This window comes from Mandrillus leucophaeus, unplaced genomic scaffold (assembly GCF_000951045.1).
Source record: "Mandrillus leucophaeus isolate KB7577 unplaced genomic scaffold, Mleu.le_1.0 Scaffold36, whole genome shotgun sequence".
Lineage (NCBI taxonomy): Eukaryota > Metazoa > Chordata > Mammalia > Primates > Cercopithecidae > Mandrillus > Mandrillus leucophaeus.
In genome coordinates this window covers 1622636-1649521 of record NW_012103809.1, presented here as the reverse complement: position 1 = coordinate 1649521, position 26886 = coordinate 1622636, and the positions used below count along the sequence as shown (strand labels likewise).

Here is a 26886-nt window from a genome sequence, read left to right as displayed (position 1 = left end):
CGGGTGGATCACTTGAGGTCAGGAGTTTGAGACCAGCCTGGCCAATATGGTGAAACCCCATCTCTACTAAAAATACAAAAATGAGCTGGGCATGGTGACAGGCGCCTATAATCTCAGCTACTTGGGAGGCTGAGACAGGAGAATCGCTTGAACCCAGAAGGCAGAGGTTGCAGCGAGCTGAGATGCTCCACTGCACTCCAGCCTGAGCAACAGAGTGAGCCTCTGCCTCAATCAATCAATCAATCAGTAAAAAACCAATTCATAGCTGCAAGCCTTTTTTTTTTTACCACATGGTTATCAGAGGAGTAAATGAGAAATATCATAAGAGAGTCGATATTTATTAAACACCTACTCTGTAATAAGTACTACTCCAGATAGTCTCTCGTACATTTCACATTTGACATGTAAAAGTATTTCACTGACATGGTAGTCAGAGAAGAGCTAGGTGACATTTGAGCAGTGACTGGAAAACAATGAGGAAGCAAGTTCTGTGGACATCTGAGAGGGCAGTGTTCCATGCAGAAGGAACAACAGCTACAAAGCACTGACGCTTGCTGTGCTTGGAGACAATTAGAAAAGCTCCGCAGTGTAGCTTGAATGTGACCCCTCAAGAACAAGTTCAGTCTTAAAAGTCAGAATAAGAATTTTGAACTTTAATGCGCTGGTAAGCCACTAAAAGGTTCTGCACAGAGGAGTGGCATATTCAAGTTCTAACGGGATCACTCTAGCTGCTGAAGGCAACTATGTAGAGAAATAAAGGGAATGTAGAAAGCTATGGTCACAGCTACGGCAGTGGTCCAGGCATGAGCAGATGGTACCTTGTACCACCTCTTGGACCTTAAGTTGTTTTATACTGCCATTTACTTTCTCATGGAAACCCCTAATTTCTTCAGGACAGGAAGCTCATACGCATAGTTTATGAATATGACCTATACATATGCCCATTTAATAGAGGCTTGATAAATAACCATCATATAAATGGCTAACAGTAGTACTAAATCCACATTATACAGTGACGATATGGCATCACCGAAAGATTTTGTCATTTACTATCTCTTGAGGAAATTTAAGTTCTCTAAGCCTCAATTTCAACATTCCTAAATGTTGCTACCACCAACCTAACAAGGTTGGCAAGTATTAAATGAAAATGTCTACCCAGACCTTTTTTTCTCACCACCAAAGTAGGTGCCTTGTTTTATTACAAACTCTCAATCCCAATAAAGACACAAACGTTACCCTTTCTGAAGAGTGCCTATAAAATTTTAAAAGTTGTACATAACTGACTGGATTCTAACATATATATTAACCCAATTTATCCCTTTCTGGTATCCAAGGCATGCTTTCAAAAATTGTCCATCTTCGTTACAGTAATATTTTCCTTAAGTGTTCTCTGAAAACGGCTCATCCCCAAACCGTCTTGGATTTTACATTATTACATCTCAGTAGTGACAGATGTGGCCCTAAATGCGGGGAAAACGTTTACAAAAATTTTGATGGCTGGTCCTCAAGCTTTGAGATTTACCTTCCAAGAATTAAGCAGCACTATCAAAACAATGCTGGCAACATTTTTATGAGGTTGCAAGGACCACAGTTGCTGCAGCTACAGGATGAGTAAGAACGTCAGAAGCAACACAAGCTTTACTTCGGCCCATCTTCACCGGAGAGGCCCCTATGAATCCGGCAAAAACATAAAAACAGGTACTGTGACTTTGCCGTATCTCATTTACATCAAGCAGCAAGAATAAGGAAGTCAAGGATTTTGAAATCTGGCTCCAACATTCTCCACTTGGTCGCGTTCTCAAATCTCAGCCCAGGGCCGCTGACGTAAATCGCCACTCGTGGGCATCACGGGCTCGGGGATAGCCGGCAGCTGAAATCCGGGGGACTTCAGAGGCTTGGAGGCCAGGAGCAGGCAGAGCGCCGATGGGATAACGAGATTCTCCAGCAGATCGGCGCTCACCGCCCTACTCCATTTCAGCGGGTAGAGGTAAGGGCTGAAAGGTGACCCTCGCACCGCCGGGCCACCTTGGCAGTCCCTGCCTTGCGTTTCTACCCGATAGAGCATGCGCGGGAGGTAACGGCGCGCACGCCGGCGGCTGCCACAGGCCCGTCGGGAGGCGGGGCCACGCGTCTGCGCACGCGCGCAGGGACACATAGGCGGAAGTGTCCCGCGGGCGCCGGAGTTGAGAGTGGTTTCCGGGGAGGCGACCGCCGAGGTGGAAAGTGCAGGAGTGGGAGAGGAGGAGGAGGAAGAGGAGGTGATGGCGACGGACCTGGGGAGGGGGAGATGCTCCGTCTGGCTGAGGCGCCACCCAGGCTGCGGTCACCCTTCCGAGTGACATACCGGCCTTGGGGTACGCGTGCCTTCGGGGCCTTTCCTGTGTTTGGGACCCAGATCTCCTCTCCTCCAGGAAACCTTGACACTGTCCATCTTCCTCATTCAGAAGGAGCATTAGAGGAGTGGATGAGGTCGGGATGGAAGGAACGGGTGACTCCCTTTTTTTAAAGAGCAGAAACCAGCCGGGCGGTTTCCAGGGAGGAGCATCTGTACCTCCTCGCCCGTTTCTCGCCCTCGGGCTGGCGAGACCTCCCTCAGATCCCAATCCGTGGACTCGCAGGGGTGAGGTGACCTCAAGGGGTCTTTTACGCTGTTCTCGGGGGTCTCTGGAGAACTGTCAGTCACCTGGATACCTCTAGACTGTCTTTGCAGTTAACTATTTCCTGGTTCCGTGTTTATTAAGTAGGGGCACTCCAAGATACTCTTATCTTCATTTGGCTTTCTGTAGAATGTGATTGTTCTGGCTAGGCTATTAAATTTATGGCATAAACTACCACTAGAAGTTCTGCAGGTTTCCTCCAGTCTTTGCAACTGAATTTCCTCTCCCGTCTTTTTATTATTTGTTAAGGAATATTGAAAGTAAAAGATGGAATGATTTGGTATGCTAACAAAATCTTAAGTGTTGAGTATCTGCATTTTTCTACATTAGGATATCAGAAGGCTAGAACTGTTTTTTAATTAAGCGTTTTTCTAAGCAAATTGAGATAGTTTGGAACTTGGAAGAGAGCCAGCATTTCAAAATAATTTAGACAGCGTTATTTTTACGTAATTACTTAATATATAGATTAAGTCCTAGTGTTAACTTTTTCTCTTGGGAAGAGAAAAAAAGAATAGTCTTCAAAAATTAGCACAGGGTTTCTCCACCTTTGTACAAAGAAATGAGATGGAACTTTGTTTTTTTCTGTTTTATAATCGTACACCATAGGCCATGATTGATTCCGGAGCGCAGTTAATCAAGGCATAATGGCATGGTAAGATTCTTTTATTTGTAACGTTGAGCGTGGCAAAATACAGTTAAAATGACTTTTTTTCAGGTTAATGACACCGTAATGACATTTTTTTTCTATATTCTACCTTGTTTGGTGTGGGACTTTTGTCCTTCAGATTGGAAAACTCAAAAACTGAAATAATTGTGACTTCAATAGGTCATTGTAACTCAATATTATCACTAATTTTAATTTTTAAATTACATTGTATGCCGGAAAGGGTACCTTTTTATTCCATTTTAGCAGTTGAAGTTGATTATCTGTTGAATTTAGGAAGAGGTCTCAGGCAATGATACACACCTGTGATTTTTTAATATATGTATATATATTTTTTAGTTTCAAGGATTACTGTGAGCTTCAAAAGCAAAGCACAATCTTGATCATTTAGTCTGAAAACTAATTTTAATTCCATGCTTCATTTTTGCCCCCTGCACCACAAGGAGTTTGGCCAATTTTTTTTTAGATGATGGTTAATATCAATCATTAATGTTTGAAGTGGAAGGGATATGGCAAACATTCCCCAATGATCCCAGTTATTAGATATCAGCCGTCTTCATCAGTCACACTTTCTCACTAGTGATGTTCTTATTAATAAAACAGCATTCTAAATGCAAGGCTTTGGTGGGCAAGTTTTATGAGACTGATGCCTCAAGCAAAGGAAAAGCAAATTTATTTTCATGTTCATTTCAAATGTTTTGTGGGGAGTTTCAGTAGCGATGTCGGTATTTTGGCACACATGTAGAAAAGACAGTGCTAGAGAGATTTCATTCTGCATATGTGGCCTAGATCTGCAGCACATAAAGTTGCCAAGAAGTGTGTTAGAAGTGGTAAAGTGTTGGAAAGGAGCTGAATAATGTTGATTAAATAAATGTTGCTTGCTGACTGGGCGCGGTGGCTCACTCCTGTAATCCCAGCACTTTAGGAGGCTGAGGCGGGCGGATCACGAGGTCAGGAGATCAAGACCATCCTGGCTAACACGGTGAAACCCCGTCTCTACTTAAAATACAAAAAATTAGCCGGGCGTGGTGGCGGGTGCCTGTAGTCCCAGCTGCTCGGGAGGCTGAGGCAGGAGAATGGCATGAACCCGGGAGGAGGAAGTTGCAGTGAGTCGAGATTGCGCCACTGTACTCCAGCCTGGGCGATGAGGGAGACTCCGTCCCAAAATAAATAAATAAATAAATAAATAAATAAATAAATAAATGGTGCTTGCTAAAGAGCGGTAGAGTCCTTCACTTAATCTTACATTTTTGTTATGTGCTAGAACATCATATGAAGATACCTCTTGCCTTAAGGATTTCATAGACTTTTAGGAAAAACAAGTATAAAAACAAAAAAGCTATACCATTATAATTTAGGAATTTGAAAAATAAGTATAATATGATATTAGGGTCCAGGACATCAACTTGTTTTTAACTTCGAGGCCTTATTCATGTATGCAGCACGATCAGACTTCACGTTGAGCTATGCGACAGATGGGTCAGAAAGGGAAAAATTGATTATAAACTGTCTAGTAATCTAGGCAAGAGAAAATGGCTGCCTGATGGAGTAGGGTCCAAAACAGATTTTAGATATAGTTATAGATGTAGAGTTAACAGGAATCTTGGCAAAGTATAGAACGTGAGGAAAAGCAAAGATTGTTAAGATAACTCCCAGATTTTTAGCTTGTGTTTCATACTAGGTACTGTTAAGTGAGATTGGGAATATAGGAACCAACAGTAGATTTGTTTTGAGGGGAAAATAATCAGCTTTGGCCATTTTAAATATGAGGTGCCAGCAGAGCTTATGAGTGGAGGTATCAAAGAAGCATTTAGACATGGAACTCTGGATCTCAGGAGAGAAGGCAGCCTTGGAAATTCAGGTCTGTATTTCTAGCTGCACATCAAAGGGGTGAGTCATCTTGAGCACACCGTATCACCCTAGCAATATTTCTAAAAAGTTGAAGGATGACAGCTAACACACTTTTGTACTGTCATATGCCAGGCAATGTTACATTTATTTCATACAGTCCTAACCAAAATCCTGTGATAGGCACATTTTTAACTCCTCCCACTTTTGAAGGTACAAAACCTAAAGCTCAGAAAAGTTAAACGATTTGCCCAAGGCTTCTCAGCTAATAAGTAGCAAAGCCAGAACTTGAACTCATATCTGTCAAAATTCCAAAGCATGGGGAAAGCATTGTGTTATACTGCTTTCTTATACTATTATCTATAATTGTATTGAGTCATTACAATATGCTTGGCAGTTTTCTAAATTACAAACATCTCAGAAGAAGGTGACTTTGGGAAAGCGTGACCTTCTGGAGAAATGTTATGATGCCAATAAAAGCAGGAAAGATATTTTCTAGTTTTATTTATTCTGTATGTATGTGTAAATATATAAGCATTGTTTGTAAATTTCCCCACTCTTTTTCTATAATATTTTCAGTTTTACTGATAAAGTTTGCCAGTACCACCATCCGTTTCAAAAATCATACCCAAGCAGAAGGTGAGTGACTGCAAGCTGAAGTTTGAGGGTATCAAGAGGAAGGATCAGTTTATTTGGTTCATCTGAATATCACATCAGAGTATATGCCAGGTATCAAGGACACAGAGATAAATAAGATTTGAATCTTGCCTTTCAAGTTCTGTTTTCTAATAACTGGGGGGATTAGTGATGGTGTCACAAAGGAGAGGATATTAAAGCTGAACTTCCAAACCTGACCTTAAGAAGACCTCAGACTGAAAGGACGTCATGAGCAGAAGGCAGGGGTGTTTGAAAGTCCCTGATGTATTTCAGGAATGAAACATGGGTGGTTTACGACTTTATTGAGAGTGGTGGGAGAGCAAACTTAGAAACCTATGTGAGGCCGGGTTTATTTGAATGGTACTCTATATCCATGCCCACACAGAGAAAAGAGTAAATTGTTAAGGTTTTCATCTCTTCGTTTTGAATGTAGATTCGAGCACAGATTTGACCAAATATTTAGGAGAGGTAATTTAAAGCACGGTTTTAAAAGAAAATCACATCTTAAAGATGTCCTGCGAGATTACATAAAAAGTCTTACAAATGACAGTGATTGAAACGTAATGTAGGTAGCAAGAACAAAGGAAAGCGAAGAATAAACAAGAGGAACGCAGTAAACTTCATGAAATTACTTTTCTATTTAGGAATATGGCAGATGCCCTATAAAATGTTGTGGTGACTGCGTGTTTTTAGTTACAAGTGGTATTCAGATCCTTGACCCCTCCTTTAATTCCTTAGGATGACCTGGTTAACCTCTGTAAATTAGCAAACTGGAAGTGATCATGAAGAGGCAACTCTAATTTTGGCCATTTTAAACCATCTTGGTAACAGTTTAAAAAAAAAAATTACCAAAGGAAAACACTGTCAAAATTATTCTTATTTCTCTTTATGCTGCAGAGTTTAAATTTTTGTTCCCACTGGAATTAAAAATAGATGAGTCGTTTCTAAGAAAATAACTTATTTTACATAGGTTTGTTCTGTACTTTGTCACAATTCTTCAGTCTTTCCTCAGTCTTTACAGGGAGTTCATATTTTCAGTTTTTATAAATCCAAAGAGAAATTGGTGGCTTCATAACTTTTTTTAGACTGACAAAAAATGACATATTTTCTCCAGCCTTTTACATCCCAGAAGAATGTAAATTAAATTAAAATGGTTTGCTCCAGAGGAAGAAAATATTTTTTAACCTAAGAGATGCTACTGCTGAAGCATATTGTGCTTTCTGTAGTTTGTGATAAATCTAGCTTTTTAAAGACCTAAGTTTTGGGTTTTTTTTTTTTTTTTCATTTGTTTTCTAGAGACAGGGTCTGGCTGTGTCGCCCAGGCTGGAGTGCAGTGGTGTCATCATAGATTACTGCAGCCTCAAACTCCTGGACTCAAGTGATCCTCCTGCCTCAGCCTCCTGAGTACCTAGGACTACAGGTGTGCACCACCATACCCAGCTAATTTTTTGATTTTAGTTTATTTTGTAGAGAGAGGGTCTTGCTATGTTGCCCAGGCTGGTCTTGAACTCCTGGTCTCAAGCAATCTCTCTGCTTCAGCCTCCCAAAATGTTGGGATTACAGGCATGAGCCACCACACCCAGTCTTTGTTTTTTTAGTTTATTTTTTAAATGTCATTGGCAAATATATCTTAGAATTGTCTTAGTATTTAAAGGAGAATTACTTAGTTTTTACTCTTCTACAAATAAAGATCGACTTTAATGTTGAAGATGTTATGCATCAACTATATATATAGACGCAAAGGCGTGTTCTTTGATGAAATACTAGCTTTTGTTACCGTGGAAATAAGTATGGTTTACATTCAGTTTAGTGATGTACTAATCTTTATCAGCAGTAGACAAATTGTTTAAAGATTGTAGGCATATTGTTTTTGGTGGTTTGGAACCTAGAATACAGGAATTAATATACTAATATCCAGAGAGAAGCAGACATTTGTATAATTTTTAAGTATGATTTGGAATATTATTTGGAGGATTAAACTTTATCATCTAAATGTTTTCTTTTACTTGCTTATTTCTTTCTCTAGGACTTGACACAGCAAGCAACAGACATACAGAACAAAAGAGTCGAGGAAACCAACAAAGATAACTCTGAAAGCATTGAATGCAGCAAAATAACAATGGATGTCAAGTTCAACAATTCCAGGAAATATATTTCTATCACTGTGCCATCCAAAACCCAAACGATGTCACCACACATCAAGTCAATTGACGACATCGTGGTGCTTGGCATGAATCTCAGCAAGTTTAACAAACTTACTCAGTTTTTCATATGTGTTGCTGGAGTTTTTGTATTTTACCTAATTTATGGGTATTTACAGGTAAAAAAGTTATATGTTTGTAATATGTTAATTATTTATAATAATTGCAGTCAGTATGGGCACTTACTAGTTTTGCCCGAGATAGTCACTTACAGGATACTGGCTGATTCATAAATTTGAATTTTTTAGTATAGTAGTAGAAAAGAGCTTCTTAAAAGAGAAAAGAGATCAAAATTCAAGAGTTAAATATTTTAAGTGGGGAGGAGACACATGTAGAGACTACCTTGAAAAATTGTAATTATGAAAATTAATTTTTAAATATTTAACAAAATGTAGGTAATAATTGCAACCATGTGTTTCCAGGAGAAATAAATGATTCAAGTACTGATTGATATCTTGGAACATTATTGAATGATAGTGTAGTTTACTCGATTCTTGGAGCTCGATAATAAAAGATCATTCTTGCAAAAATATATCAGGATATTTTATGGTTTTCTAAAGGTATCTCTTTAATCCTGTAATATTTGAATTATTTCTTTTTTAAACACCTCTTATATTCTCATTCTTACTTGCTTTGTCTTCTAACTTTGCCAGAATCTTATTGTTCTGTGATTTTTTGCTGGCACAAAACATTTCTAACATTGCAACAATTTGTCTCATATTTACATTATATTTGGAGAAGTTGTATACCTTTGGCCAGGAGCAAATTTCTGACCTTCAAAGACATGGGCTGGATGGGTGAGGATCCGGGCTAGTGAAAACAGGATGTTGGAATGGGTTCTAATTTTATTAATGGTCATTTAATTCGTGGATATTTTCCTGTAACAAGAGAAAGCCTTTGTAATTCAAGGAAAGGAAAACGATGTATTTTCTTAAAACACAGATAATATTTCCAGTATTCTTTAATACTAAAAAGTTAGTGAATTTAAAAATTGTATTCTTTTTCATTGTCTTGTAGAGATGAAATATCAAGGGAAATGTAAGTGAACATGGAATTGTGACTTTTTTAGTTAGCTAGCTTGCAAGAATGCAATGAAGAATGTTAATGTAAAACAAAAATGAATTATAAATTTAAATAGTTATAATAACTGATATTCCACTAGTAGGTGATATAAAACTTGAGATGCCACAATGAAGAACAATTAAAAATAGAGATTAGAATTTCTTGTTGAGAAACATTTCAGAAACATTTTTTTCTTCAGTATACCACTGTTACCAAAATAGCTTGGGAACAGAGTTAGCCATTGCAATGGAAAATGAATTTGAAATTTGCCCTGTAAGTCTCATTAAATACATTTTCTCTAAATAATCAGGTATTTTAGTTTATAATTGGTTTATGCAAAGTTTTTTTAAGTTACACAAACCCCTGCTAATTATGTTTATAACTTAACCACTTTCATTTTGTGAAAACTGACATTGCTACTGTTACATATAATTACATATCAAAGTAGTTCAGAGAAAATGGGGTTTGGTAATGAAGTGTTTTTTAATAGATGTATGCATATTCATACATACACTTCATTTATTCGATTTGATTTATTGATCAATTTGATTTATTCAATTAAAAAAACCAGATAACTATTAGAATACCTCTTAGTGACTTGTTAAGAATGGCTTATTAATAATTGATAATAAATATTACTTTATAATATGTTTAGGCAAATTAACCATTTCCTCTAAAAGAAGGTTTATATCATCTATGGCACAAGAATTTCAAAAAATAACATTATCAATATGAAAGAGCTTCTGACCTCTCTAATTTACATTTTGTTGTTGTTGGAGGTGGGGCTTGGTTTCTTTAAAAATGTTGTGTTTGTAAGAATTTATTTTTAGGAAATTAATGTGCTGCCTTGGACTTAACAGTGTTCATGTGTCTTTTGACAGGAATTAATATTTTCAGTGGAGGGTTTTAAGTCCTATGGCTGGTACCTTACCTTAGTGCAGTTTGCCTTTTACTCCATATTTGGCCTAATAGAACTTCAGCTTATTCAGGACAAAAGGAGGAGGTATGTGGTTTGTTTTTATTTTTTGATATTTCACTCGTATTAGTTGAATTTTTTTGGCATACTGAATATGCATGAAATTTATACTTCTATTAACAAAATATCTAATAAGCATGATCTCTTGTCAGTATAACCAACTTAATAATACTAAATACATTTTACTCATTTATACACTGGAAAAAATGAAGTCTCTCCTTAAATGCAGTATTACAAAATAAAAAAATAATAGTTTTAAGCTCAACTTATGGTGTTACATCTTCTTAAAACATGATAAAAAACATGATGTACATACTTGGTTTTTATAAATTCTGCTGAAATAGGTGCAGTTACTGATTTATAGTGCAACTAACATCACAGTGGTGAAATGAAATATCAGTACAGGTTGAGCATCCCTAATCCAAAAATCTGAAATCTAGAAATGCTCCAAAATTAGAAAAGTTTGAGTGCCAATGTGACACAAGTGGAAACTTCCAAACATAAATACTTAACACAGATGTTGTTTTGTGCACAAAATTATATTAAATGTGCACCGTGACCAGCTCTGGGACAGTTGGGATGCAGGGCACCAAGTTCTTAAGCTGCACACAGCGTAATGACCCTGAGCCCAGCCCACAAAACCATTTTTTCCTCCTAGACTTCCTGGCCTGTGATGGGAGTGGCTGCCATGAAGACCTATGACATGCTCTAGAGACATTTTCCCCATTGTCTTGGGGATTAACATTCAGATCCTTGTTACTTATGCAAATTTCTGCAGCCAGCCTGAATTTCTCCTCAAACAATGGGTTCTTCTTTTCTACTGCTTCGTCAGGCTGCAAATTTTCTGAACATTTTTGCTGTTTCCCTTTTAAAATGGAATGCTTTCAACAGCACCCAAGTTACCTTTTGAATGCTTTGCTGCTTAGAAATTTCTTTCGCCAGATACCCTAAATCATCTCAAAGTTCCAAAGATCTCTAGGGCAGGGGCAAAATGCCACCAGTCTCTTTGCTAAAACATAACAAGAGTCACCTTTGCTCTAGTTCCCAACAAGTTCCTCATCTCCATCTGAGACCACCTCAGCCTAGACCTTATTGTTCACATCACTGTCAACTTTTTTGCCAAAGCCATTGAACAAGTCTCTAGGTGGTTCCAAACTGTCCTACATTTTCCTGTCTTCTTCTGAGTCCTCCAAACTCTTCCAGCCTCTGCCTGATACCCAGTTCCAAAGTTGCTTCCACATTTTTGGGTTTCATTTCAGCAACCTCACTCCCGGTACCAATGTACTGTTATTAGTCCGTTTTCATGCTGCTGATAAAGACATACCCGAGACTGGGAAGAAAAAGAGGTTTAATTGGACTTACAGTTCCACATGGCTGAGCAGGCCTCAGAATCATGGCAGGAGTCAAAAGGCACTTCTTACATGGTGGTTGCAGGAGAAAATGAGGAAGATGCAAAAGTGGAAACCCGTGATAAAACCATCAGATTTTGTGAGACTTAATCACTACCATGAGAATAGTATGGGGGAACCCCCCCCCACGATTCAAATTATCTCCCACTGGGTCCCTCCCACAACACATGGAAATTACGGGAGTACAATTCAAGATGAGATTTGAGTGGGGACACAGCCAAACCATATCAAAAATGTTCTGTAAAATTACCTTCAGGTTATGTGTATAATGTATATATGAAACATAAATAAATCTCATAGTAAGACCTGTGTCCCATTCCCCAAGATACCTTACTATGCAGATGCAAATATTCCAAAATCTGAAAAAAATCGATATTTGAAACACTTCTAGTCCGTCCCCAGCAATTTGGATGAGGGATACCAAGTCTGCATCTGTTGTTATAATGCTTTTTTAGAATGTGAAGTTTTTGTGGGATATGCCCCAGCTGATATTGCCATATGATGTCCGATAACTGAGGTTGTATTCTTAAGTATTAGAGAAACATATATCATTCCTTTTCATCAAGACCAAATGTGCTTGTTTGACAATATCATTTCAGTTAGCAACCATCTAGATTTGAGAAGTATCTTGATATATTTTTAATGACCTATAGAACAATATGCAATAAAACTTAGTCTCTGATTACAAACAGAAAGTGGTTAAGAATTTGAATATAAAATTTTCTTGGTTAATGTAAGAAGTGTGCTTATTCTGTCATACCCTAATGTGAGTATATATCATGTATCTATTGGGCAGTTTAAATATAATAACGACTGGAATACTGACATACCTTTATACAAATGTTTAATCCTTTAGTGAAGATTTCAAAAATTGTGCAGCTTTTTTTTTTTTTAATCATAAAATCGTTTTGAAGTTTGTGTCAAGGTAATACAGTTTTACATATTTAAATCTATATTATAGGTTTCTTCATGGGTCTAATTTTGCCTCTCAACTTGTCTTTATTGCCAATAAATTACTGTAGGAATTATTGTAAAAATATTTGAACCTGAGAGTTTCATCTTCGTTATTTTTTTGTTTTATCATGATTCTCCATGATAGAATCATGGAGGCAAGCCAGTGAAATCCAACTTCCTCAGTTTACCAATGAGAAAACAAAAACCTAGAGGAGTACTGGGAATAGCCATAGGTGATAGAATAGGAAGTAATTAAATATATCTGTCAAGACTAATACATAAGGAAGCTTGATGATGATTCACTACTTATTGCAAACTACTGGGCCTTCTAAGGTAAGATTGCTTCTAAGGTAAAAGACACGAATACTGTCTTTGTACGTGAAAAATGATACAATGACAATGCATGTCCTGTTACATTTCAGATAGAAACACCTCCCTATAAGCTACCCAGATGAGAGGGGAGGGGGCCTCAAGCTGTGTTTATCCCAACTTTTAAATCACATGACCATAACATATATTAAAAAAATAATAATTTGTAAGTGAAACAATTTGGGAGAAGAATTTATGTATTTATAATAAATGTAATGAATTTATTTCTGAATTTATTTCTGCATATACACCCATATCTGAATTTATTTAATGGTACTGCTACTCAGACCTTTAATTAGCTGAACTCTTTGCTGTTGTTATTTTTTTTCTTCTTCCTAATTTATATGAATACCGACATACTGGAATAAGTACATCAATACTCATTGAGAATTTGGAGTTAGACACATGGGTTTGGGTCTTGGCACTTGGGTCTTATTACATCTGTCAAGACCTCAGAGAAGTTTCTGTAATACTCTAAATTTTATTTTGAGGATCATATGTGGTAATGCATGCTAAAGTACATCATAAACTGTAATATCCTAAATGTACTGCTAATTATTTTTCATCAAAGAATACCTTGTAACATTATTATTAATTACTATGAGTTTTTAATTAAGGAGAGCTCTCAGATTTGTCTTGAAGAGGTTTTCAAAGTTAAAATTTTCTCCCCGGCCAGGCGCGCTGGCTCACGCCTGTAATCCTAACACTTTGGGAGGCCGAAGCAGGTTGATCACCTGAGGTTAGGAGTTCAAGACCAGCCTGGCCAACATGGTGAAACCCCGTCTCTACTAAAAATATAAAATTAGCCAGGAGGCTGAGGCAGGAGAATGGTTTGAACCCAGGAGGTGGAGGTTGCATTGAGCCAAGATGGCACCACTGCACTCCAGCCTGGGCAACAAGAGCGAGACTTGGTCTCAAAAAAATGTTTCTCCCCATTTCTAAGGAAGCAAGCAATCGACATATTAAATAAAATAGAAATAGTATTCTGGAGGCAAGCTGATCAAATCTAATTTCTTCATTTTACCAATGAGAAAACAAAGACCTAGAGGACTGCTGAGACGTTTTTTGAGCTCCTTTTGGAGCTACTTTTGGATTTGGTTCCCCTGAGTTTCAGGCTGATTTTCTTTCTACCTGTACCGTGCTACTTTTCTACCCATTCCTTGTAATTTTTCTGACTTGAATTTTTATTCTCTGCCAATGATTTGCCATTTATCTTTGAGGAAATCTGACCACCATGACTTTTACCATTTTACCTGGAGAAGTGGTGCTCCACCGTCACTGATGATATGCCAGTGAGGGTCAAACCCCATGGATGGCATGAACACATTTACACTGATGCATATGGGCATGCCAAGTTGTTCCCACGTGGATTTTCGTGGTTAACTACTCTATTAGTACTTAAGTAGGAAAAAAAAAAACCCTCAGAATCAAAATGTAAATGATGCATTTTAATTGACTTTTTCCAGTAAATTATTTTACCTTATATCTAACCATATAAAAGATGAGGAATTTTGTTGCCTTATTTTCAATGTCAACACAAATTCTAAAATGGAAATTACATCTAACTCTCCAGCATTGTCAGTATGAATAGTGCCTCATTGTGTTTGTGTTCATCATACCAGCGTACAAGATTATTAGTTTAGACCATTAAATATCTAGTCAAAGTGAGCATATGCTCACAGTAATGGCTCAAAATTCTGAAGATGCTGAATTAAGAATCTCCTTTAGGAACTTTAGATAGAGCCAAAGTTAAAAGACTTGAAATCATGAGGAGAGAGTCAGATACCTCATCTTAAAAGTTGATTATTACAACATGGAATACAGAGAGATGATCTATAAGATATTATAATAAAAATTTTATCTAGGGTTTTAAACCACATGAACTTTTCCTAGAGAAATTCTTCTTGGGTTACTTTAACAGAATGGATAGATGTATTTTTCCTAATGCTAGATGGAAACATTAGGAAACAGAACAACAATTCAAGAGTTAAAAATTCGTTTTAAAATAGTTAAGGTACCTTTTACCATTATGGAGGCCAACATTAGCTGGGCATGGTGGTGCACACCTGTAGTCCTAGCTACTCAAGAAGCTAAGGCAAAAGAATTTCTTGAACCCATGAGGCAGAGGCTGCAGTTAGCTGAGATCGTGCCACCGCACTCCAGCCTGGGCAACAGAGCGAGACCTTGTCTCAAGCAAACAACAAAAAAGAAGCTCTTTTTTTCTAACTTTGGTTAAGATGGTTTTTATTTGTGGCTAGAACTGCTGTTTTAAAAAAAAAAAAAAACCCTTTTGTCAACATTTATACCTTCGGTAAAAATCTAAACTCTTTTTTACATAATTGAGTGGCCTCATTTATGATTGATTAAATAAAGGTAAATTGTTATTTTTATAAACTTTTTTTACTAATATTTCCAGAAATAGTAACCAGAAATTAGAAAAGTAATTAGACATTTACACATTGTGAACACATTATCTTTTAGTAGTATGAATTGGGTCCCAAAATGAAGGTTTTAAAAATTGTCTTTTACAGAATACCAGGAAAAACCTACATGATAATAGCTTTTCTAACTGTGGGTACTATGGGGTTATCAAACACTTCCTTGGGCTACCTGAATTACCCTACCCAAGTCATCTTCAAGTGCTGCAAATTGATTCCTGTTATGCTAGGAGGAGTTTTTATTCAAGGTATAGTAATTACATGTTTTTTATACTCTTTAAAACTAATAGGCTATGTTATGGCATCTAGCATTAGGAAAAACATTAAACTTTATTATATTTTCAATGAGCATTCTAGGTATTGTAACAATTCTGAATGATATCTTACCAAAATAAGGTATTCTAAAAACACTGATGGCTGGGCACAGTGACTCACGCCTGTAATCCCAACACTGTGGGATGCCAGGGTAGGCGGATCACAAGGTCAGGAGTTCAAGAGCAGCCTGGCCAATATGGTGAAACCCTGTCTCTACTAAAAATACAAAAATTAGCCAGGTGTGGTGGTGTACGACTGTAGTCCCAGCTACTCCGGAGGTTGAGGCAGAAGAATTGCTTGAACCCAGAAGGCAGAAGTTGCAGTGAGCCGAGGTCGCAACACTGCACTGCAGCCTGGGTGACACAGCGAGACTCCGTCTCAAAAAAAACAAAAAAAAACAAAAAAAAACGCTGATATGCCTTAGTGTCTGAAGTCAGTAATTAGGACTTAAGAAAAAGAAAAGATAATACTTTGTTTTATTATTTTATTTTGGAATCTACCACATTTCCAGCAATACTATATTTATGTATTAAAGGTCTAGCTCAGAAGTACCTGGAAAAGTCCCTTTTTTCAGGTCCTTCATTCTTCTACTCTCCAGGGCTGCACACTTCACCTCCATTGTCCATGGGCAGTTCTCATATTGAAGTAGAGTTTAATCTGAGCAGAACTGCGTTTTTACCAACCCTGCTGGCTTAGTGATTTTTATAGCCCCAGCTAAGTGACGAGTTTTGTGGAAATAGGAGTAAAAGAGGAGGTAGTGATAGCAACAAACAGTGAAAGTAGCTTCTGTTGTTCTTATTGTCATCAGGAATATTCGTGTTTTAATAGTTGGATGTTTCTGTATCACTGAAGTTCTTATACAGCCTGATTTCATTTATGCATTAGATACCATCCCAGAATAAGCCTTTAAAAATGAAAGTGTTTTCAACTACTTCATGTATCACTTCAGGATAACTTCATGTAGGAAAAAATAATTAACCTCAATCCCTATTAAAAATCACATTTATTGTCCCAACTGACTAGGCATATATAATATTGTCCTTATAAACCTTACAAAAAAGTCATACTATATTTTTTTAAAAAAATAAGGTGATATTAAAATAATTTTCACCTGCCTGGAAGTTAATCTCATTATGATATTTGCAAACTTAGTTATGTAACCAGATTCATTACTCTGGTTACTTTGTAAACTTAGAAACTACAAGAAAATTCGTAACCTTTTATTATGCATAAAGTAAAATAGGCACTAAATTTCCAGGAAATTTTTTAAATGTTTGTGGATGTGCATTATTCTTGCTGTCAGTTTTTGCCAGAGTATGTATTTTAGTATCACTATTATACCAGGTAAAGTAGCTCTTGTTTCTAACGTATAGGGACATATTGCTTCCCATTGGTAGTTTTCAGAAGCCCTCTTGTGACTGTCTGCTGCCTTGACCTAAGTGTTCACGTTTTTGGCATTGGATATAAAAAAACGAATCCGGTTCTACTTAACACCTAGAGCAAACACAAAGCTGGGTGGGTATTTGCATAATGAAGCCGACTTACATTTGTTTTATACAGGAAAGCGTTATAATGTTGCAGATGTGTCTGCTGCCATATGTATGAGCCTTGGCCTGATATGGTTTACCCTTGCTGACAGCACAATTGCACCAAATTTCAACCTGACAGGTAAGCAATTTTTTTTTCTAGCTTTTATAGGCATTTTACTTTAGAATACGAATTTCGAATATTTTGTAAGCATTTTAAATGATAGTATGACAGCTGCAATTTTCATATCTAACATAAAGCTTTTGGACTTTCCATATGAGGTGTAGTGAAAGTACCACAGCTCTGTAGATAAAACAATTTGTTTGTTTGTTTTTTAGTGTGCTTGCATTTTGACAGGAGAGGACACTATTTGCCCAGTCAAAATCTTTGATAAGCTGAATTGGAAATAGACATATGAGTTATAGGGGAATAACAGTAATAATTGTTTTCAACTATCATTTGAAAAATAACTTTGAAATTTGCACATTTGCATGTAACTGTTTTAGCTAAAGAAGGAAAGGTATGCTGTGCTGTTATATTAAACAGTTTAATATAAATATAGACATTACCTTAAAGTGCTTGAAGTTTCTACTGTAAGTAAGTTTTCTCTATAGTGTGCTGTGTGAAATTTTGTAAATTAAATTTAGGTTTTTCAAAAGCAGACTAGTTATTGCAGTATTTTTAGAAATGAGAATTAAGTATTGGAATTCTATTTTTATTTGAAAAAGAAATTGGGGGGGTACTTTGGTGTTTATATATGCAGTATTGTCAGTTTTACTAATAAGACTAACTTAGTGACATTCCATCTCCTAATCTGACAAAAATAGAATTTAAAATATCTGGGACTCTATAGAAACTGAGAGAACAGCAATAATCATAATAACATCAGCAAGTACAAAGTATGTTTGAGAAAAAGTCCAAACTATTACATAATGAAAAAAATCGTTCACATCAGCTTCACTATTCTTCCTAAGAATCCGAACCTTTTACCAGTTGTCAATCTTACTTACTAACCTGGTTAACCAAACTGAATGAATTTAACTGTAACCAGTTCTGCATCTTGGAGCAACCCTTTAGCAACCCCAAGGTTCTGGTAGAACCTACCAGAACTCACTCACTGCTTGATCTTAGAGAAAGTGTATAGTTGCAGATGTTTCTAACATGGTGTAGATCAGCAGTCCCTAACCTTCTTGGCACCAGGGACTGATTCCATGGAAGACAGTTTTTCAACAGGGAGTGGTGGGGGAGGATGGTTTCAGATGAAACTACTCTCCCACCACAGATCATTAGGCATTAGATTTTCATAAGGAGTGCAACCTAGATCCCTCACATGTGCAGTTCACAGTAGTGTTCCTGCTCCTGTGAGAATCTACTGTCGCAGCTGATCTGACAGGAGGCAGAGCTCAGGCGGTAATGCTCGCTCACTGGCTGCTCATCCCTGACTGTGCAGCCAGGTTCCTGATAGGCCAGGTACTGGGGCTTAGGGACCCATGGTCTAGATCTTTCAGGATTGCTTCAAGGAAGATTATACTTGAAAACTGAGAGAAGTGACTCTTGTACTTATGAAAAGGCAATATTAGAGAAGGCACCAAATTAGCAGTGAGAGACGTGGCTTCAAATTCTATTTGAATTACTTAAAAATATAGCCACAGGTAAATTGCCACACCCCTTTGTGCTTCACCCATAAAACAGAGAATAGTAACTCCCCACATGGAAAGATAGTGGGAGGACAGACTGAGATGAAGGAATAATGAATGGGAAATTACATACACAGGATGGCAGAGGGCGTGGTGATGGTGACAGCGATGGAAAGAGCTGAATCCAGTGGTTCTGTACCTTCTCACTGTAACTTAAGTGCTAACCCTGTCTGAGTTCCATGGACATATTTTTGTAGAGAATTAGAACCCAACCATACTTCATCATTAAGAATAATCCATGAGCACCTAAATCCCTGTTCTGATCTATTAGAATATATTATCTAAAGGAGAGGAGGTTAACTGTTAAAATGGTTATTTAAGATAGATACAAATAAAACTTTGAATATATAAAGTGTATATGTGTGTGTGTATATATATATATCAGAAGTTAGATGATACAAAGTTGAATAAGTATAAAAACTTAAATCTTAATTGACTGAAGTGCATACACACGTGGCCATACACTTTTCTGCTACCTGTGGTTGCTTATGCATTAACAAAAGGAGAGAAAAAATTTCTCTAAACCCCATCAGACTCATAGATACAACTAAGACTGCTCTTGACTCCTTCTGTAAAGCACAGTGACCGATGACCCTGCGTCCTAGACACTGTCAGTTACTAGCCTGCTTCCCAAGTACACATGTGCACTTGATGCTTCTCAGGAATGAATAGTGTTGACTCTCAGATTTGTTTATGTCAGTTGTACCTTTATTATAATTATGTCATAACTCAGTGTTAAGTTTTTCAAAAATGAGTATGAACAAAGAATTGTTTTTGTGAAAACTGAGTTAACTGACACAACTTGATTGACAAGCAATAAAATCACTATTAAATGAGGTGTGGGTAAAACCACTGTGAATAATGGAGGGAAGCTCATAAACATGTGAAAGGATTCTGTACTCTGCAGGGCACTTTTAAACAAAAACACCTTGGAAATCACGGAAAATGTGTGCTATTAGCGTGTTTATACAAAGGAGAAAATACGGAATTCTATTCAGGACCCATGCTCAAAGAAAAAGGCCCTGACAGCTACGTGCATGTTTATGTGATTTAAATTAAACATTTTAGTAATAATAGGGTTTTTCAAAAATGGCTTTTCTCTTCATCTGTTTTTTTTGTTTTGTTTTGTTTTGTTTTTTTAATTAACTGACTAGCCACCAATCCCAATAGACAGATATCCTGAGTTTCTTCTACACTTTCAGAACTAGTGGAACTATTAGACTAGTGGAATATTTGTGGAACTGTTATTTGATAACGCTATTGAAATGTGATAATGGTGACAGAACTCACTCAGTTTATTAGTGTATCTTTTTTAATATCATCACCTTTGTACTTGTTACACCTGATTGTGAATAAGAATATTCTGGATTACCAAACAAACGTGGTTGAAGATCTGCTTTTGTTTTTTAGACCAATGAAATTTCTGATAAAGCTTGATTATAGTTCATATGTTTAAATAAGGAGGTTTTTTTGTTTTTTTAATACCTTCTTGAAGGTGTGGTGCTTATTTCCCTGGCCTTATGTGCAGATGCTGTCATTGGAAATGTTCAAGAGAAAGCTATGAAACTTCATAATGCTTCCAATTCTGAAATGGTAAATACTCTAGTGTTTTTTCTTCAAATTAAACAGACTTAAACAATGGTGATGTACGTAATGTGATGAAATAATTATAATATCATTATAACTGGCATTGCATTTTTAAGCGGTCATTTTTATAAAAGTAATACATTCAAACATTATAGGAAAGTAAAAACTAAAACTACAACTGGCAGTGCTAACCACTTGTTGCATAGTTAACAAATTTTTTCCTCATTGATTTAGTTTTTATGTATTAAAATAAAATCTTTTGTTAGGTCATTTCTCATCTCTTTCTAGTGGGTAGTATTTTTCCATGTAGAAGTTTGTAATTTTTATATTGCCCAGTTTGTCTTTTCCTTGCTGGCTTCTGGCTAAGTATCATGGTTGAAAAGAGCTTCCCCAACCCTGAGATTTAGAACATTTCATCCCTGTTGCCTACTAGTTTTGTGTTTTCCTTTTTTATTAAGCCCTTGATCCAATCTAAAACTTTTTAAAAAGAACTTTTCTTTCAAATGACTACCCATTTTTTCCAGTATCATTTATTGAATAATCCACTTTCAGCTCATTTTAAATGCCCTCTTTATCATATCACACTCTAGTGTGGCATTCAGAATTGTATTTGAATTTATTTTTGCAATAGTACATATAATGACAGCAGCTTTATCATACATTTATTATCTGTTAGGACTAGCTACCATTGTTCCTTTTCTTTTGCAGAATATTACTACCAGTAGTTATTCTGGGGTGTTTATATTCCCAAATAAACTAAAAATTCCATTGGTATTGTGATTGGTATGGCATTGAATTATAAATTAATTTAGGGAGAATGGCATCTTGATTATTTCAGTCCAAGAATAAGGTATGACTTTTCTTTTACTCAAGTGGTCTTTTTTTCAATGTCCATTAGAGTTTAAAGTTTTCTTCATGTAAATCCAGCACATTTCTTATTAAAGGTATTGTTAATAATAACTTATTAAAGTTATTTCATCTTTTTGCAGTTATTGCAAATAATATCTTTCTGTATGTCTTGTAACTGGTGTGTTTTGCAAATAATGTCTTTTTGTATATCTTGTAACTGGTTTTTATATAGGAAAATTGTGTGTGTGTCTGTGTGTGTGTGTGTGTGTGTGTGTGTGTGTGTGTTTACATTAATTTTATAACCACCCACCTTGCTGGACAGAAAGAGCATACTGAATTAAGGATAGACAGGACTATTCTTTCCTGTTATTTTCTTGACACAGAATGGGGCAACTTAAGTACTTTCTAATAACACAGGAACTTGGTTAAGAATTTTCTTCATCATCATCACTACTCGTAGATAAGGTCAGGATGGGCGCAGAGAGAATTGAGGGAGTGTAGGTTGTTAGAAAGTTAATATAATGCAGTGGTTATGATGGTAGGCTCTGGAATAAGATAGCTTAGTTCATATCCTGGCTTTACTAGCACTCATTTGGGGAAAACTTAATATCTCTAAGTTATAGTTTCTTCATCTGGAAATTGGATTATGATGACTAAGAATACCCATCTCTAGGATGGTTGTGAGAAGTTAAGTGGAATAATCCGTACCGAGCTTCAGCACAGTACCTGACACAGCAGATATTTAGGTTTGCTGCTGCTGCTACTGCTGCTGCTGATTCTGTTTATGAAAAGCATAGTAAATTGGGATTAAAAGGTTGGTTGGAAAATAGAGAAGTTAAGCAGTAGATATGCCACATACTGCTTATTTTCATTATATTTTAATGTCTTTTAGAACTTAATGTTTGGATTTTTTTAGGTTTTATAAGTAGCTTTAAAGCTTTTTGTTTTCTTTGAGTATTTTTTTTAGAACTCTAATATGAAAATCTGGTTTGATTTCAGTGATTATCTAGAAAAAAATGAATATGTAAGCATATATGAAAGGATTAATATTACTAGGTGTTATTTTGTACATAAAATTGAGGCATAGACTTAATAAAACATTAGAATCAAATATCATTTCTGGAAATTTAGGCCATATTGAAATGATAATGTTTCTTTTAAAATGTTTGTTCTGCAGACCTAATTGAGCCATAGAGTTAAAACCTTTAGTCTTCTACTTTCTGTTTGATAGTACATTTTTCTTCTTTATTTTTATCTGCTCTAGGTATTGTATTCGTATTCAATTGGTTTTGTATACATTTTACTGGGATTGACATGCACTAGTGGATTAGGCCCTGCAGTAACATTCTGTGCAAAGGTAAACAGTAATCACAATTTAAAAACAAATAAATATCTTCTGTTAAATAATTTTTTCTATATTTCTAATTTTCCTTGTTCACAAGAGGCTATCATAGATATAATGATACCTCCTTTAATATAACATATGCCAATCAGAAATTAATTTCAGAAATGAAATGATTCGTATTTAAATTTATTTTATCCTTGCTGTACCCTATGAGTTGATTTTTAAGCTGTTCATAATGTAGAAAAGTTGAGGATCTTTAATTTCAACATTATTTTTTCATTAAATCAAAATAAGAATTTTTGCTTGACTGCATTGTCAAACAGCTTATTATTGCTCAAGAAGTTGATTAAAATCTGTAGTTTTATTGTATTTGTAATACCTTGGGGTTTGTTTCACATTTTTCTAACAGGCTTTTTTATTTTTTGCAGAATCCAATTCGGACCTATGGTTATGCGTTCCTTTTTTCCCTCACTGGATATTTTGGAATCTCCTTTGTTCTGGCTTTGATTAAAATTTTTGGTGCACTTATTGCTGTAACAGGTAGGATTTACTTGCTTTGATTATAAAATAAGCATTCACATTTTCTCTGATGCTCTTTTTCAAAACATAAGGGCAACATCTCCTTTACATTAAAAAGAAAATTATCCTATTTCACCAATTTATTCTTTGGCTTATGGCGTTTCTTTAGAATGCTAAAGAAAATTATTTTTGGTCTTAATTTCTTATTTTGATGATTTAATTTTAAAATCAATCATATGCATTTATCAGAATAGTAACCCTTAAACGCATTAAAAGGACTTTCTATAAAATTATGATGAGATGAAGACCTCCAAAGAAAGTACTACCTTTATATTCTTCTAACCTATAACTGAAAATTTCAGTTTTGTTGCATTTCAAGTATGAGTATGAGAGGTACACTTTAAATAAGCTTTTTAGGCCTTTCATGTATACATTTTCTAGGACACCAACCAGATTAGCTTCCCTTTTCACCAGTAAGCACTATGCCCCTGCTCTGTGCAGGGTCTTTGCTTGGTCCCACAGAAAAATCAGTTGTATTTGTTCTGCTTTGGAGGACTGTACAGCCTAGTGAGAGGAACAGATGAGTCAGTGTGCCACCTGTGTCATTTGCCAAAACTCTAAGGTACAGCCTTTGCCTTAGAGGTGCAGGCAGTTTCTTTCTCACGTAAAGGAAAGCCAGAGTTGGCAATAATCATAGCTAATGCGTATAGAGCCCTGGTATGTACCAGACACCATTATTTTAATCTCACAACAGTCCTATAAATTAGGCACTATGATTGTTCCATTTTACAGATGGATAAACTGAGGCACAGGGAGGTTAAGTGACTTGTCTCATAGTCAGCCAGAGCCAGGTTCCAGTGATGGCAGTCTGGCTGCACACCTGTGCTCTTCACCATACATTATACTGCCTCTAAGCTAGTATGGTGACTCCCTGGTCATGAGAAACCCACATTCTTTCTGTCCGCTGTGCCATCTTCATCCTCATGCTATGCAGTAGGATGGAGTAAGAGAAGATGAAAATCCTAAAAGTCATACTCCGAGAAACAGCACTTCTGCTCACATTTCACCACAGCCTGGACACATGACCAAACCTAGTAGCAGGAGAAGCGGAACATATACCCAGCTTAAAATAGGGGTCCTTTTACTACAGAAATGAAAACAGACATTGGGAATCTGACTCTGGCATGTTTCCAGAACAGCTTCTTCCTTTGGAATTCATTCATTCATGCATAAATTACTAAGTGCCAGGAACTGTAGAGTCTTGGAATATACAGATGAATAAGGCAAGAAACTAAGTAAAGCACGTAGTCTAGTGGGAAGACGGCAACTGATGTGCAGTGAGGAGGAAAGGGCTGTCATGGAGATCTATGCAGATCTCCCCGCTCTGCCTGGGACCAGGGAGGAAGGCTTCCAGCCTTACGGCAGACTTCAAAGTGTAGTACTTCAAAGGACAGGAGAAAGTTAATACAGATGTGTAAAGAAGATTGTAATGATTACTCATAGTCTTATCCAGAGATGACCCCTATTAAGATATGAGTATATCCTTTAGATTACCGTGTTTAAAGAATAACCCCTGCCTCTAGCTAATCATAGCTTCCATAGGAAAGCCCTTCTCTAAGACTTACTGTGGCTACATAATACCATGGCCTCCATCAAGTACTTATTACAGTTATACTTTAACATTTAACTGTATTAATTATTTAATGTCTGTTTCCCTACAAGACTAAACTCCATAGTAACAGGGAACAGTGACTTTTGTGCATTTGTTTGGTTGGTTGGTTTTTACTTTCCATTGTTACTTTGGCACCTCACACAGATTCTGGCACGTAGTCAGCTCTGTAAATATTTGCTGAATAAATGATTTCTAAAATATTGTCAAGATAATAGGCACATTCTAAACTAATTTGTTGCTCCTACAGTGACAACAGGAAGAAAAGCAATGACCATTGTACTTTCGTTTATATTCTTCACTAAACCATTCACATTTCAGTAAGTACTTTTTACTCAGTTTTTAGGTACTGTGTTTCACATTTCCTCTTAATCTTAATTTCAACTTTTCTACTTTTTCTTTTTTGTAGTAAGTGTATTTATTTTTATATAAATTAATGTGGGGTTTTTTTTCCTGTTATGCTTTATAAAGAAACTTTGTCATCTTGGTCTCTTAACTATCAGTGTGTCTTCTGCTATTTTGGAAATGTCGGTAGTTTATTATTTTGAATTTATCATTTTTATGCTTAAATTGCCTAACCAGAGTCCAGTGCAAATGTGACCTGTTTCCATTATGAGTGAATGTGAGTGATGTGTACGTTGTTGAGATTAAGAGATTCCCCTTTGCCGTACTGCAAATATATAAATTACATATTTATAGCACATGCTTTTAAAAAGTATTAGTTTATTTGATGCCTGTTTCCACAAAGGATTTAAGGCAGAGAAGTATTCTGTAAGTTACATCCCAAAGACTTACTTAGCTTGTATTCTTTGTGTGTGCGAAAGTGTTTACTATCATATTTACTGTCTTTACTGTTTGTTTGACATTAGCATCATTTAAACTTACATTGGTCAGGATTGTGAAGTTTCAAACCAAAATCTTAACAATCTGTAAGTTCAGAGGGAAACATAAAATTAATTTCCATCAATGTATTACAGATTGTTATTTGTCTATAAACTAGTTTTTCTTTCTGTATGTACTAGGTATAATACATAATAGTATTATGTCATACATAAATATAATTATAATGATTCCCCTACTTTCTCAGGGATGTTTCTCTTTTTATTCCTTTATATTCTACCCAACTGAGACGACGAGTTAGACAGCTGAGTTTAATTCCCAAAATGGCCTTTGGTAGATATACATATCCAATATTTTAAGTGTACTCTTCAGACTTTTGGTAGGGGGTTGTACTTTGAATATACTATTATCCCCAAAGCTCAAATGAACTATGTCATATAAATTTTTATAAAATATCTTTATATATACTCAATGTATTAATATGTATTAATAAAAGATACAGGATTCTATCTAATCTCATCTAAGAATACTATTTTTATTTTAATGCTATTATTGTAGAATAGCAGAATTTTACTTCACTGAAGAATTATTATGGACAAATTACCAAATTCTGTGGTTAACAGTAGATTGTTATTTTGCTAATTTTAATATTTTTTTTCCTTATTTCTTTCTCTTAGGTATGTATGGTCTGGTTTCTTAGTTGTCCTTGGTATATTTCTCAATGTTTACAGCAAAAATATGGATAAAGTAAGACTACCATCACTGTATGATTTGATAAACAAATCAGTGGAAGCAAGAAAGTCAAGGACGCTGGCACAAACTGTATAGACAGTGATTTGTCCTATTTAAAATAGAATTTTAAGGGAACAATCAATTAACTTTCCAAAGGGACTGATAAAAACCAAAGGATCTGGAGGCATTGCTATCCCCTTTGTGGATAGATTTCATATGAAGTTATTTGCGGTGTCAGCCTTTTCTTCAGAGCACTTGTTTGACTGACTTCCAAAGCAACCAAGACAGCCGCATCTAGCACGCTTTACAATAAAATGTCAATATGAAGGACTGTAATTCCTCCGCATTTTATTAAGAATTTCACTGGAAATGGACCACGTGTTGCAAGACTAACTGGCTATAATTATGACATATCAAAGAAATCGATATGTAATAGCAGATTGTTTTATATTCATTCCATTTTGATGGTGTTATTTAAATTGATTCTCTGTTATAAGAGTAAACTGATGAGTTGAAGTCTGGAGAGAATAACATTCATTATAAATAAAATTATTCTGTGATCTTTTTTCAA

At 36.1% G+C, this 26886-nt stretch overlaps 1 protein-coding gene across 3 annotated transcripts; it reads left to right on the top strand.

The window, feature by feature from the left end:
* The first annotated feature begins 2129 nt into the window (after nt 1-2129).
* On the top strand, nt 2130-26886 carry SLC35B3 (solute carrier family 35 (adenosine 3'-phospho 5'-phosphosulfate transporter), member B3). 3 transcript variants are annotated; one of them, XM_011989635.1, is made up of 11 exons: nt 2130-2258; nt 3264-3309; nt 7853-8146; nt 9971-10092; nt 15329-15483; nt 17111-17218; nt 20270-20367; nt 22475-22567; nt 22984-23095; nt 24994-25063; nt 26261-26886. In XM_011989635.1, the coding sequence occupies exons 2-11, from the start codon at nt 3307-3309 to the stop codon at nt 26409-26411; spliced, it is 1206 nt and encodes a 401-aa protein (XP_011845025.1). In that variant the 5' UTR covers nt 2130-2258; nt 3264-3306; the 3' UTR covers nt 26412-26886. The 3 variants fall into 3 exon arrangements, with proteins under 3 accessions (XP_011845025.1, XP_011845024.1, XP_011845023.1); XM_011989634.1 differs by having other exon boundaries at nt 2130-2620; XM_011989633.1 differs by lacking the exon at nt 3264-3309 and having other exon boundaries at nt 2160-2488.

Coding starts and splice junctions, on each gene's coding strand:
- SLC35B3 (XM_011989633.1), top strand. CDS start 2,288: ATGCTCCGTCTGGCTGAGGCGCCACCCAGGCTGCGGTCACCCTTCCGA. Junction 10,093..15,328: donor ATTCAGGACAAAAGGAGGAG/GTATGTGGTTTG, acceptor TGTCTTTTACAG/AATACCAGGAAAAACCTACA. Junction 17,219..20,269: donor ACCAAATTTCAACCTGACAG/GTAAGCAATTTT, acceptor ACCTTCTTGAAG/GTGTGGTGCTTATTTCCCTG.